The 13,249-nt window shown below is 38.2% G+C and overlaps 1 protein-coding gene across 2 annotated transcripts in view; it reads left to right on the top strand.

Moving 5' to 3' along the window:
* The window catches only part of SEC24B (SEC24 homolog B, COPII coat complex component), a 40,409-nt gene extending 38,993 nt beyond the window's left edge, over window positions 1-1,416 (top strand). Inside the window, exon 23 of one of the 2 annotated variants that reach the window (XM_026847661.1) lies at window positions 599-1,416. In XM_026847661.1, coding sequence (XP_026703462.1) covers window positions 599-713 — 115 coding nt within the window. In that variant the 3' untranslated portion in view covers window positions 714-1,416. The remainder of the gene's footprint in view (window positions 1-598) is intronic. The other variant, XM_026847662.1, reaches the window with a different exon arrangement.
* Window positions 1,417-13,249: the final 11,833 nt, after the last annotated feature.

The following is a 13,249-nucleotide window of genomic DNA, read 5'->3' as shown; positions in this document are numbered from 1 at the left end:
GCTTGAATTGTAAGGAGTGCTGAGAGACCATAGTAAATATCAGAGACCATAGCAAATAGCAGAGGTTTACTGCATGCTGTACTGTAGCAGGACAGAGGACTGTGCCCCAGGAAATTTTTATTGGGGAAGTAATTTTAAATACTAAGGACTTTGACATGTTTACTTTCTCTGTTCTGTTGCCAGATAAGAAAAACTGAGGAGGAGATTGAGATTACATGTAATAGATAAATTTTCCATTATTGTAATCTTTATTAGCATTTAATTTAAGCCTTACAGAATTCATTGCCACCAGCATATTTGTTAACTTCTAAACCAAACCCTTTTATGTTTACTTTTTTGTGTTTCTACAAGATACTTTAAATGCTATGTCACCCACTTTTCTACCATATTTTACTTCTTAAAAAGATGTTGGTTTTTGATAACATATTACAAACTTGTTTTTTCTAAACTTTGGATTATTGGCAATTGGAGTATCTTTGGACTGAATCTAGACTCCAAAGGTCAAGCAGCAGTTCATTAGAACTTGTGCTTCTGCTTGAATTTACAGGAGATTTTTTTCTCAATGTTTGGACTAAAATACCTTTCTATCTTCTTTCAGAGATGAGAATCCTGCCAAAACAGATTTTTTTCAGCATTTAATTGAGGATCGGACAGAAGCAGCTTTCTCATATTATGAATTCTTACTTAATATTCAGCAGCAGATTTGTAAGTGAACAAGGAATAGAAGAAAAATTCTGACCAGATAGAAGCATAGGCCAAGAGAAGCATGTGGGAAGTTTCGAAAGCAGATGTTTGTTCTTCACAATATACAGTAACCAGCACTGTTTTGGAAGCTTTACGGCTGAAGAAGTATACATTTTCAAAAGAATTTTGCAGATTTACTTCCATCTAAAAGTTCTAGGAGTGATGAAGCTGTTTCACTAGTAAACTTTAAATTGGTTTATACACGTTTCCAGTTGTGCAGCAGTATGGTGCTCTGTTTATTGCAAGCTGATGAATTTATGTAGCTATGTGGGATGATATTTCTTAACGAAATGTACAATTAGTTAAAAGTCTTTTTTCTTACATTTATTAGCCCTTCCAGATTCAAATTCTTAACAGATGTCAAAGGGCAGTGATATATGTTGGTTGTTTATATGAATTTCTTTTTAAAAGGAATGATTAATATTTACTAAAGACTTCAGCGGATTCCCTGTGAAAGTTGTAGAGTTTCAGTAAAGTACATCAATTGTAGAAATAAACTATATAATGTACATAAGTATTAATTTGTAAAGGAAATGTAAAAAATGTAACTAAAAAAAGAAGACTTAGCTCAGTGTGCAGAATTATTGAGTGCTCAATGATGAACTGTTTTGTCCCAGGCTAGACAATGAAGTTGATTATTAAAACATGCTAAAAAAAGGTAGCCATGTAGAAGGAACACAGCTGCTACTTCTGTTAATTTTAGGTGAATTTATTTATGATTGGCTTACTAATTAAAAATATTTTGCTTTATTATGTGGTTTTATATTTATGGAAGTATGTTTTTGCAACTAAACTCTTATGAACTGAATATTGAGAACATGTTTACCACTTTATTTCAGAGACCTTTGAAAGGGAAGGGAAAACACTGCATAGTCTGAAATGAGCTATTGAAGTTCCTAAACCCTTCTTATGTATTATCCTAAAGAAGGCATATCTGTTAACCTTGTTTTACATTTTGTAAACTGCTGTAGTCTTGGTCCAGGTTTCTGTCATTTGTGTCGTCTGCCATTTAGAACAAGCATGTGTCACTCACACTTCATGATTTGATTTCTGCTGTGGTTTAAAGAAATAAAGGGGGGAGGGTAACAACTATATCAATGGAAGCAAAGGCTTTAAAATGTCAAAATTCAAAATGTAATCACACTGTTGTATCTTCCCGAAACCTTGATCTTGCTAATGTTTTGGTAACTCGATGGTTTGGGCTTTTTGATAGATATATTCCAGATTTTTAAATTTGGTTGTTAAGTTGGGAGGGGTTTGGTTTTTTTAGATGCACATTAGAAATAATTAATGAAGCACAATCACTGATACTTAGTATTCTGAACTTTGTTTATTTTTTTGGTTTGATGAAATGTGACTACAATGAAATAATTAAGTACAAAATAGTAAGTGATGATTAGTATGATTACATTTTATTTTAAAGTAGCCTTGAAAATGCTAACATTGCATTTTAACTGCCATAGCCCCTGATTCAAATAGTCAAGAAAAAATGTGCTAGCTATGGTTTACCAAATGCTTCAAAAGCTACACTAGTTAAATTCTGCAAGTGGTGTTACTCCGCATGTTAGCACAAACTCATTGTTTGGAGAAGATACCTTATAAGTTATATTTGTGTGTTGTCCTTAACCTGATGTGTTTAAGTTACCCAAAGATTACTTAAGAAACTTTCAATTTAGGAAGTTAATTTATCATGTAATAAATGTCTGAGGCAATGCTGAATGTTGTCCCTAAATCAGACCTCCAGGATTTCAGTACTTGTTTGTAGATTAATTTGATTGGGTGAAAGCTAAGTGCTGCTGAAGAGTGGGACACCTTAAAAATAATTTGTAATTGCAAAGATGAAAAGGGCATGTTACAAATTTATATGCCCTATGATCGATGCTTCTGACTTGTGAGCTTGGTGTTGAATATCTGGGAACATACTATGCCATGATTAATTGCAACATATTCTGTAAAACCATTACTTAAAGCTTTATTCTTCTATGGTTTTTGTATATAAAAATTATGAGAAGTACATTGCGAGCTATTTGTTCAGTAAAATTATTACACAGCACAGAGAATCTAGGTTTTTTTTTTTACTTATTATAGAGCATATCTCCTTTCTGACTGATCTTTGGTTTAAATTTTAAAAAGACAGTCTTGGAGAAGTATCTTGAATTTGAAACATCTCAGAACTTAGGGTATCAATTTTAGTGTTTTGAACAATAGAATATCTGAAGGTATGTTAAAAGTATCTAAAAGACAGTTTTACTTACGATGGTTTGGATCACATATCACTGTACCAGAAGATACACAGCAAAAGGTTAATCCCTACCAAGGGATGAACCGTGACGCTCAAGAAGCTTTTTGCCTACTGAATAAGATCTTGAGAGGAGAGATAAGGCATGCTTTCATATCTGTTTAAATAAAGTGGTGAACTATCCAAAGATGATCTCTAGCCATTTTAGGAATCCCAAAGCACCTTTAATACTGCATAATATAAATCATGCCTGTTTCATTAGAAATTTAAGATTTTTCTGGAGAAGATGTTTCCCTGTCCCAGCTAAGTAAGTCTTCGGGGGATCAGTTCAAAATATCAGCATTTTATATACTGACAGTGGGTGTCCCTTTCCATGTCTTAGTTCTGAAAGCAACATCTCATACCTCTTTTACCAACTAAGTAGCATGGGAGTTCCTGCTGGAGAAATTACAGTCCAGGAGGCCCTTAGAATGGTAGGACACGATGCAGCTCCCAGAGAATTATTACTAAGCTTGATTCTGTATTTTTGTTAAGTTTATTAGAAATAAGCCTGTTCATTAATCTTGATGTAGAGCTTCATGACAATGGAGAAAAGATGACCAGATACAAGTGATTTTGTTTGACTTTGGTTTTCTCTACATTTTGTCAGATACTGAAAAGATGGGTTTATCATTACTGTTGTTTTTAAAAAGCCAAAATCAATTGCTAGTAATCCAGCAAGTCAAGAGCTGTTTGGTAACTTCAAATATGGAGTCTTATATTTTTTCATGCCAAATACATTGTAAGAATTTTATGCAAAATTTTCAAGGTATGGGACAGAAGTGGGTTTACAAGGGAATAATTACAAGCTCAGTCACTGATTTCTGGAGTTAGAAGTATTAATGCACGCATTAGCCTTGAAAGATCTCATTTTGATTTCAATTTAGAATATAGTTTGTGTCAGTCCTGTATTCTGATTGTGGCCAGGATGTAACCCTGCAAAAGTTTAGCAGCCAGTTACGATAATACTGGGCTTGGAGGTCTGAGGCTCTAACTGGTGATGAATTTCTGGAATACCCCAGACATGTGTCAGTTACTATGTTAAAAATTGCTTTAGTGACTTTTTGTTTAAAAGCAGTTCTTCAGATTTTAATACATATTAAATTTTTATATAATTCTTTTTGGTAGTTTGTTTAAAAAAGGGGTGAAGGAACATCTACATACACTAATTGCTTCTCAGATTTTCATAAGGGACAGAATATAATCACTCAGAATCACAAAGGTTAAGTTCTGGCTAGAAGAATGTAATAGCAATGTCTCTTGGACCCAGATAATACTGAGATTTAGCATAATAGTTTTTTGGGTACAATTGTTGGGAATTTAAAGGGGGAGTGAGCAGACTGTAATGATTTATTGATGTAACTTCTTTACCTGTCAGTTCCTGGAGTTTAAAAGCACATTTCTAGCAGCCTTGCATGCCTTTACTTAAACTGACGTTATGTTCTATTCAAATGCAGGAACCTACAAAGAGTGGTTACAAGTATTGCAAATAACTGGGATTTGAAGTCTCTCTTGAACATTTTTTTTTTCCTTCACAAGCTATTGATGATGCATTTTCATCGAAAATCCAAAGGCATCATATTTGTTTGAGCGTAGCAAGAGGATTCTGACATAGTTAGTGCTGTGTAGAAGAGATAACTACAAGAGCAATGAAAATTCAAATAACCACATTACAGGTGTTTCCTCAATTTATTATCCAATCCTGAATTCTTACTGACTTCTGCTTGCACGTCCATTGATGTATTTTCCTTTACAATTTTATTAACTAGAAAATACCAAATACTTCACAGAATTTCCTCTTATTTTCCTTTGAAGGTCCTTAGCAAAAGTGATGGAGCTACAGATAACTGCACAAGATTTAGCAGTTGTGCCCTTCTGCAGAAGATAGAGGAGATTGCAGAACTTCTGGAAATATTTCAGAACCTCTTTATAAAGAAAAGATTTAGAAAAGGAGAATGAGTTTTTAATCTTGGTTTTTTTGCACTTGTCTGTGACTTTCTGGTTTATATTTTCTTAAAGCTATATACATAGGCTGTATTTGATTTTTCAGATGTTAAGAGAACACCACCCTAGAGGCATCAGCAAATACAGATCTCCAGTTACACCCTTAATCACGTTAACATTAAAGGAAAAGTGACAGTTTTAAAAAGGTCAGGAGTTTTGGAAGGAAGTACTGTTTGGCTAGCAGGTAGTAGAGTATTTCTTTTCTTGTCTTTATCAATGTCAGTAGAAAGTCTTCTCTTTTGAGACACTGAGGCTTTATGGGATTCTTGAGTGAAGTTTTTACTGGTACAGGAGTCCTCAAGCATGAAGAAGAGTAGATGATAATTAGCTATGCTGGTAATGTGCTAGCCACAGGAAATGTTACTCATATAAATGGAAAATATATTTTAAAAATTAACAAAATATTTTAATATTAGAACACCATTGAGGGGGGAAAAAAATCACATTTAAGAAAATACTGTCTTTTGTTAAAAAATTCTGTACAGATGCTTTCAGAAAGTTCTACAGGCTGTAAATCTGTTTTTACGAGTACAAAATGTTACTAAAAATTACCTGGTGACCTAATACTGAAGCAAATAAAAAATAAAATGTGTAGCAGTTATCTGTAGCTAAGGAATTCTTTCTGCTTTTCTTTGTGTCTTTGGAGGCTGAATATGCTACCTTCATTATCCCAAGTAGAGCTTAGGAGAAACCAGGAGTAAAAGTAGAACTGGAACCACTGGTATCCATGCTGGGTGGCTTCATCCAGCTTGTTGAGCATGTGCATAGCTTCTGAAAGACTGGTGCTTTGATTGTCTATCCAGATGTTCAAGTTTAGCAATTTATTGTGATATGGCTATAATTCTAGGTGCCTTATATGTTTATTCAAAATAAAAATCCATTTGAGTTTTCAAGCTTCCCCTTTTCCCCCATCCAAACTATTATTTTTAATTATCAGAAATACTTCATTTACACAAAAGTTATTTTGTTCTTGGAGAGCAAGCATGAAATCCAAATGTGGTTTGGAAGTTTTAACTTCCTGGAAAAAAGAGTGGAAAGTGCCTCTGCAACCATGACTCTGGCATCTCCAGCAGTGCGGATGGATTGGTTCTGCAGGAGGAACAGCGGTTGAGAAAAGTAGCACTTGAGGGGTCTGTCAGCTGCTCCATCACTGTCAAACTGCAGCTACATCCTCAGCAGCATTGCCCAGCCACCTGCTCCAGCATCCAGTTTCCTTTGAGTGACTGGTATCGGACGGTCCAGAGTGAAATATGATAAATCCCTAGTGTGCAGGCTGTCCTACTCTGAGTTGTGTGTCTACCTTACATATGTGGAGATCAGCTTGACATGTGAAACCCTGTCAGCATTTTTGCTAATAAGAATAACCGATTATTGTTGACCTTAGATTGAATAATTTGTTCTAATGAAAAGTTTTGAAGTCTAATCACCTATGAAGAAAAGAATAGTTTTAAATTCTGTCTCAAAGTTGCCGAACACTGTAACTTTCTGTGCTGGGGAGAACAGGAGATAGAAAACTGCTTTATACCCTTCTGTCTTTAATATACTGATGTCCTCCCTTAATTTGCTTTCTAAGGCTTTCAGTTTTTCAGTACGTTTAAATTTTGATGGTGTTCATCTGTCTTCTCACACTACCTGCTAGGATGATACCTGATATGGGTGCCTAGTAATATGCAAGGTATTGCAACTAGTGTTGCATGAACTGATTTACATAAAGGTGGGTATGACCAGCCTTTTTGTCTTTTCTACTTTTTTTCAGCCCAATTTATTGTTACAGTGAACTTTGTTGACAGCAATAACTGGGTCTTTAAATAAGTGTGTGTTGTATAGTTTTTTGGCGAAGTTTAAAAAACAAAACTTGTGAACTATTTTCCTTCCTCAGTGACAGTTTTCTAAGGTAGAAGGAAGAATCTTTCAGCTCCTTACTTCAGAGTTTAGGACTTGCCTCAAAGAACAACTGGAATTAACCAAAGTCTCGTAGAAACTGTGTATGTTGCAGAAAAGGCCTAGGCAGAATTGCAGGATTTACGGAAGCAAGAGTTAAGACTTCTAGGAATGTCCTTCAGCTTTAACTGGTAAAGTTTACATGAATCAAATGTAAAATGGCTTAGAAGCCAGGCTTCTCTCCAACAATTGCCATGCTACTGGTAGCCTTTCTTCTTTAGCCTAAAACAATAATGGGGCAGAGAACATGCTGTCAGAGGGAGGGAGAACTGTTAACCCGAACAACAAATATTACCACACAACCCTTGCACTAATGTGCTCTGCAGAACAGGTGAATGGAGTATAATTTCCTGGGAAGGGAATGGGGTTGGAGTGGATGCTCAGGTCCCTGAATATTTGCATAAAACGGGATGTCACGATTTTTAGAATGAATATGGTTGTGACTCAGAGTTTGTGCTCATCTCTGGTGTTTGTTCGTAATGACTAATGTAAAATGACAACAAAACCAAACAAAAACAAGCTCTGTTTCTAGGTGTGCCTGGTTTCCTCTGGTACAACCAGTGTTTATGCTTGTTTGAGGAGTCATTTGTTATTGCTGTCTGCAGTTTTTGGACTGTAAAGTATTTCTTTATTTCTGTTCCACTCTTTCACCTTGATTCCGTGGTCTCTTCTGTGTATTTGGGTGAAGTGTGTTGAGCTGTGCGTAGCTATTACTAATTCTCAGTTACTAGCAATGAGTACTTATTCAGAGGTTTCACTAAGGACCTTGACCATAAGGGTTGCACTGTGCTGTGTTCTGAACAGTCATTGCTTCCTATCGCACGCTGATGACATAAAGTTTACATGTTCTCACATTTTAAGCCATAAGAGGTATAGTGTAGGTCATTAAGAGTGCCCGAGTGAGGAATACCACTTAAGTAAATAGAGAGTTTCTAAGCTTTTTTTTAATACTACAGGTGCCAAGCTAAAGACTGGAACTCTCTGTGGCAGACTGGTGCAAAAGGAGCCGGAGCCTGAAAGTGGCAAAGCTCTGCCCAATGCAGGGGGTGTATCAAGGGAAGAGGCAACAGCTGAACTTTTCCATCATGCTGCTGCATTCTGATGACAGATTGTCCAGCCTTGAGCAAGAGCAGAGCCTGGAATGGCTCCAGAATTAGGAAACCCTAAACAGGAGATCTCTGCCCATATTTTTGCGGTGCATTGCTTGTGTATTTCTGCCTGGAGCTGTGGCTCCAGTAGCAGCTTAGGCTGATTTCCCTGCACAGTGGTGCCAAAAGGGGAATCTCTGCCCTGTCCCCAGATGCTCCCACCGCGCCTCTCGAGTGTGGGAACAGTCCTGCGACTGCTTGTCCTGAGACACAGGTATTCACAACTGGGCAGCCAAATAAACTCTTGGCAAAGATTCAAAATATGCTTACGGCATTCACATCACCCTATACAAACCATTCCTGTTGTTTCAGCTGGCTGTTCCTGCAATGTCTTGAGTGCCAGCACCTTGAGGGATGTGGAATATAAATTTGATTTTCTCTGTCAGAAAAGATGTGATGGGGACCTAGAAATTAGCAGGACTATTCTCTTTGGGACCCTATGCTCTCCTGGGGTTGTAAAGAAGGCTCTTCGCTGAAAAGCTGCGCTGGTGTTGGTACCTGCCGCACAAAGGCCTAAGGGGCTGCTAAAATTGTACTAAGGATATGAAAGTAAAAACTAGTATGCTGCTTCCATAACTAGAACAAACAACATTAAATTTGTGACTTAATTAATGTATTCAAACAACAGTCTTTTCCATAGATGTTGTTCTAAGTGAATTCCTAGTGAGTTGCCCTGTGTTACCACATGGGGGTCAATTTAAATGTCAAGCTGCAGCCTCTCCCTCTTGGGCCACTTTCTTCATGTGAACCATTTTGGGAGATAGGCTCTGAACCATATTCTGTGCACTGATTTCCTGACCAGTGCAAGCCATGTTTGTGTGTGCAATCCCAACCTGAATAATACCTTACTGCTTAGCTGTGATAGTTTTCTGAGACTTTTGTGCCTATCGAGCGATCTTATATGTCATTCTGTGTTAAGGTCCTAAATGTGATAATTATTTTTGTAATAATTTATGCTTACAATGTGTCCAAAAAACATTTACAAGCCAGAAAAAAGCATACAAGAAATTTTAAGCAAAAAGGAGAAACAGTAAAAAGTCTCAGGGAGGAAAAAATGACTGTGGATGACACGACCTCCCTATAATCACGACTCAGGTCTCCACTCTACTGACTTAATGCTCCAGTGCAATTTAGACAGCCTGGCAACTCTGTAATAAGAGTGTAATTTACGATCCTCTGCCTAGTCTCAGCAGTTCTCATTCCTTGAGTAATAATTTATCTGTGTAATTTGAGTCCAGGTCTTTTCCCATGTGGTGTCACTCCTTCCAGCAGTTTATTTACAAAATCTTATGGGCGTGATCCACCACTCTATAAAAGATAGAGTGTTTTTTGTCTATGTTCTATGTGAGGCAGCGATAGGTCTCATCTCACTCTTCCCTTACTAGAGCAGAAGGATTAGTGTATTTGTACTGGTAGAACTAACATTCTGTGATGAGCTGTTCTATACTTTAAAGAGATTTTTGTTTTGTGCACTGGGAGGGAACATAGTTTTCCCTGGTGAAGAAGTTTGTCTTTACATTGAATGACTACAGTGCTGTTACCGTGTCCAGAAGGAGCGAAAAAACTTTATATGCTCCCCTATTCATGAAAACATAGGAGTTTGGTTTACGTTCTTGTGACCTGGGAAGATTCAGGCTGTTACTAATGGCATTGCCTGGAAGCTTCTTATCACCAGGTGTGAGAGAAATCTCAGTTTTTGGTTTTTGGAAGATTTATCATGTAATCTTATTCCATTCCATTATCGTTTTTATTTTGAACTGTAGTACGCAATAGTTAAAAGAAAAACTAGCTGTTTCTAGCTGTTGGTTTTCAAGTAAGATATATTGGAAAGTTTTGTTCCAGGGGAATGCTGGAAGTGGAAGGAGGAAATCCGGCTTACTTAAGGAGAACAGCATAGAACTGCTTTAGGTAGAGAACTTCAAACTATCTGCTGTGGGTTTGGTATTCTTGTATTGATGGGGACTTTTGAGTTTTGTCATAAGGTTTTTTTCTGCCCTCTTTCCCTTACCCTCCAACTCTAAAAAGGTACCTGTTCTTGAAAGAACTATGATAAAGGAAACAAGACAGAGGATGGGCAAAAGGGCTCTGGCTTCCCTGTAATCATGACTGTAGTTACACCTAAGCATATTTGTTTCCTTAAGTGATGAGAACATCATCCTATGAAATAGGGGTCCTGATTCATTTTGTCATTGAACTCCTGTAGCTGGCCCCTGAAGATGATACCCTGTAATTAGACTGTGTGCCTTCCCCTTCTGAATGTATTTGAAATACGATGCATGGTCCCTTCAGTCATGTTCCTCCCTGTGGTGAGGATAGAGATTTCTGCTGTTGCAGTTTTGTGCCTCTGGCAATGCAATTGATGAGACAGGTCTGGAGTTAGGTGCTCTTCCAGTGCTTGATGTTTTGCCCAGGGAAAAAGTTTTTAATTCAGAGGATATCTGTGTCCTCCTGTCCTACCTTAAAGGGGTTTCCTCAGCAAAAGTTTGAAATGAATGCCCCGAGATTTATGAGTCAGACCCTTTGCCACTTTGGCAACACTGTGCCCAGGGTCCCTCTTACTCCCCCTCAGTTTCACACTTCCCTAGAATTCCGTCTGGTTTTATTTTAGTAAATAGTTTCCTCTTTAAAAAAATGTCCATGAGAATATGACTTGAAATGTAAGTCTCAAATCTGTAATAATCTGCTTGGTTTTCCTAACCCTTTTACTGGAACTGAGGCCGGTCATGTATGTGTAATATGAAGACAAGAACCCTGATGCTGTGCATGCATAAATAACTTTCCTTGAAGTGCCATTTCACACTGGCAGAACACATAGATACCAGAAGGAAGAGATTAATTTGCATCTCACAGAAGTAAAACTCATTCAAAGCTAGTTTCAAGTTAACGTAATCTCTTTGTCATCAACTACACTGTAGGCACAGGGATAAAAAAAAAAAAAAAAAAAAAAAAAAAAGGCAAAAGTTACAAAACTAGCAAGTCATCCTAAAAGCTGTCCCCTTGAACAGCCTTCAGGCCCAGATCTTGTTTTGGTGGTTGCACTCAAGAAACATTGCTATTCACTCCATTTTACAGATGTTTTAATGGTATCTGTGACCGTAGTCATGTTTCACAGCATTCTTTATTTACTGTATTAAATGGATATGAACAGATAAATACAATGACAGTTTTATGTAGACCTTTCTTTATCAAGTGTTAATTATGTATGATGATAGTTTAGAAGTATATTACAGATACATTTTGAGGTATGATTTGAAAAAAACTGTTACAGTGAACAGCGAGTACTTAACAGTGGAAATTGTAAGCCATAAACCATTTTGCTTAGCCAACAAAGCAGGAGTTGCCTCATGAGACAATTGGAAAGGTGTGAAAGGCAAATGTAAGGGAGGTTTTTTTAATGAGACAGTTATCTTTTTAAACTTGTCAGTCACTCAAGGCCCAACTGGTAGAATGTCCTCTTGTTTCTTCTGGGCTGTAGATAAAAACATGAATCTCGATTCCCAGCCCCCTGCAGAAGCTAACATCCACAAGTTGCTGTAGGCAGCACTGCTTCTTTGCTCCTTATTGCCCTTTTAAAACAAAGTATAGAAATTGTGTAGCACTGAACAATGACCAAAACTAAATTATTTCTAGTCCTGACACTGATTTTTCCTCCCCAAAGAAAATAATTTTGATAAAACCATTATTATGTGGTGGAAGTATAAAAAAAAAGCCAGTTACCATGACCTATGTACCTTCACAGAATCATCAAGGTTAGAAAAGAACTTGAAAATCATCCAGTCCAACCTTAAACCTAACACTGACAATTCCCAACTACACCAGATCCCTCAGCGCTATGTCAACCCAACTCTTAAGCATCTCCAGGGATGGGGACTCCACCACCTCCCTGGGCAGCCCATTCCAACACCCAACAACCCCTTCTGGAAAGAAATGCTTCCTAATATCTAGTCTAAACCTTCCCTGGTGCAACTTGAGGCCATCTCTTATCCTATCGCTTGTTACTTGGTTAAAGAGGCTCATCCCCAGCTCTCTGCACCCTCCTTTCAGGGAGCTGTAGAGGGCGATGAGGTCTCCCCTCAGCCTCCTCTTCTCCAGACTAAACACCCCCAGTTCCCTCAGCCGCTCCCCGTACGACCTGTGCTCCAGACCCTGCACCAGCTCCGTTGCCCTTCTCTGGACACGCTCGAGTCATTCAATGTCCTTTTTGTAGTGAGGGGCCCAAAACTGAACACAGGAATTGAGGGGCGGCCTCACCAGTGCCGAGGACAGGGGTGAGATCCCTTTCCTGTCTCTGCTGGCCACGCTATTGCTGATACCTCTGCTGATGAAATCATAAATATTCCATATGGAATTAATATACTTAACTCTCTAATTCTTTATTTCACCTTTGGCACTTTAACAGATTGCAGTGAACCTGAAACGGGAATGAATGACTCTGTGATCTTAGCTGCCTAATGTTTCCTTTCCGGAGCTCGAAACATGGACACAAGTGGGATCTTATTTAGTCCCCCAGAGCCATCAAGCATGCAATCAGTTGGGGAGTTGTTTTTCCATGATCATAACACTCTTTCAGATCTGCAACAGCCCAGTTTCTAAGATCCTTTTGTCATCATTAAGTTTTTGTTTTGTGCAGCATTGCTTTGGAGGAACACCATGAAGGGTAGAGAAAGCACAGGAGTACAGCGCTTTCCTGTACGTTTCCCTGATGTCACGGGTCTGATGCACTCCAGTGGTTTGTACTGAACATGAAAACCTGTGGCTGTAGGCATGGAGATTTTGTGGGATAAGGTGCTAACAAACAACTAACTAGAAAAGGGTTAAGCTTTGTTAATTGCTCTATTGCTGTAAACAGAACTTTCTTGTAACAGACTCCCAGAAGGGGTTTCTTTTGTGCTTTGCTGTTCCTTTCAGTGGTACCAGAATGTTTTTATTCCACTGACGCACGGGGGGTAGCCCTACTCCTGTTCCTCAGAAAAGGCGGGTGTTCCGGTAAAACAGAAATTTTTAATTACCTTAATCCCATTTATACATATAATTACTGAGATCCCTTTTCAATTGCCAGCAAGATGCCGAAGAGGGGGACAGCACCTGTGCGCAGAGGGCGGTTGTGCCCAGCTGGGGCAGGGCCCGGGCCCGG

This window comes from Athene cunicularia (assembly GCF_003259725.1).
Source record: "Athene cunicularia isolate RWA chromosome 4 unlocalized genomic scaffold, athCun1 chr4_part2, whole genome shotgun sequence".
Classification (NCBI taxonomy): Eukaryota; Metazoa; Chordata; class Aves; order Strigiformes; family Strigidae; genus Athene; species Athene cunicularia.
This window is presented reverse-complemented; position numbering and strand designations above follow the sequence as displayed.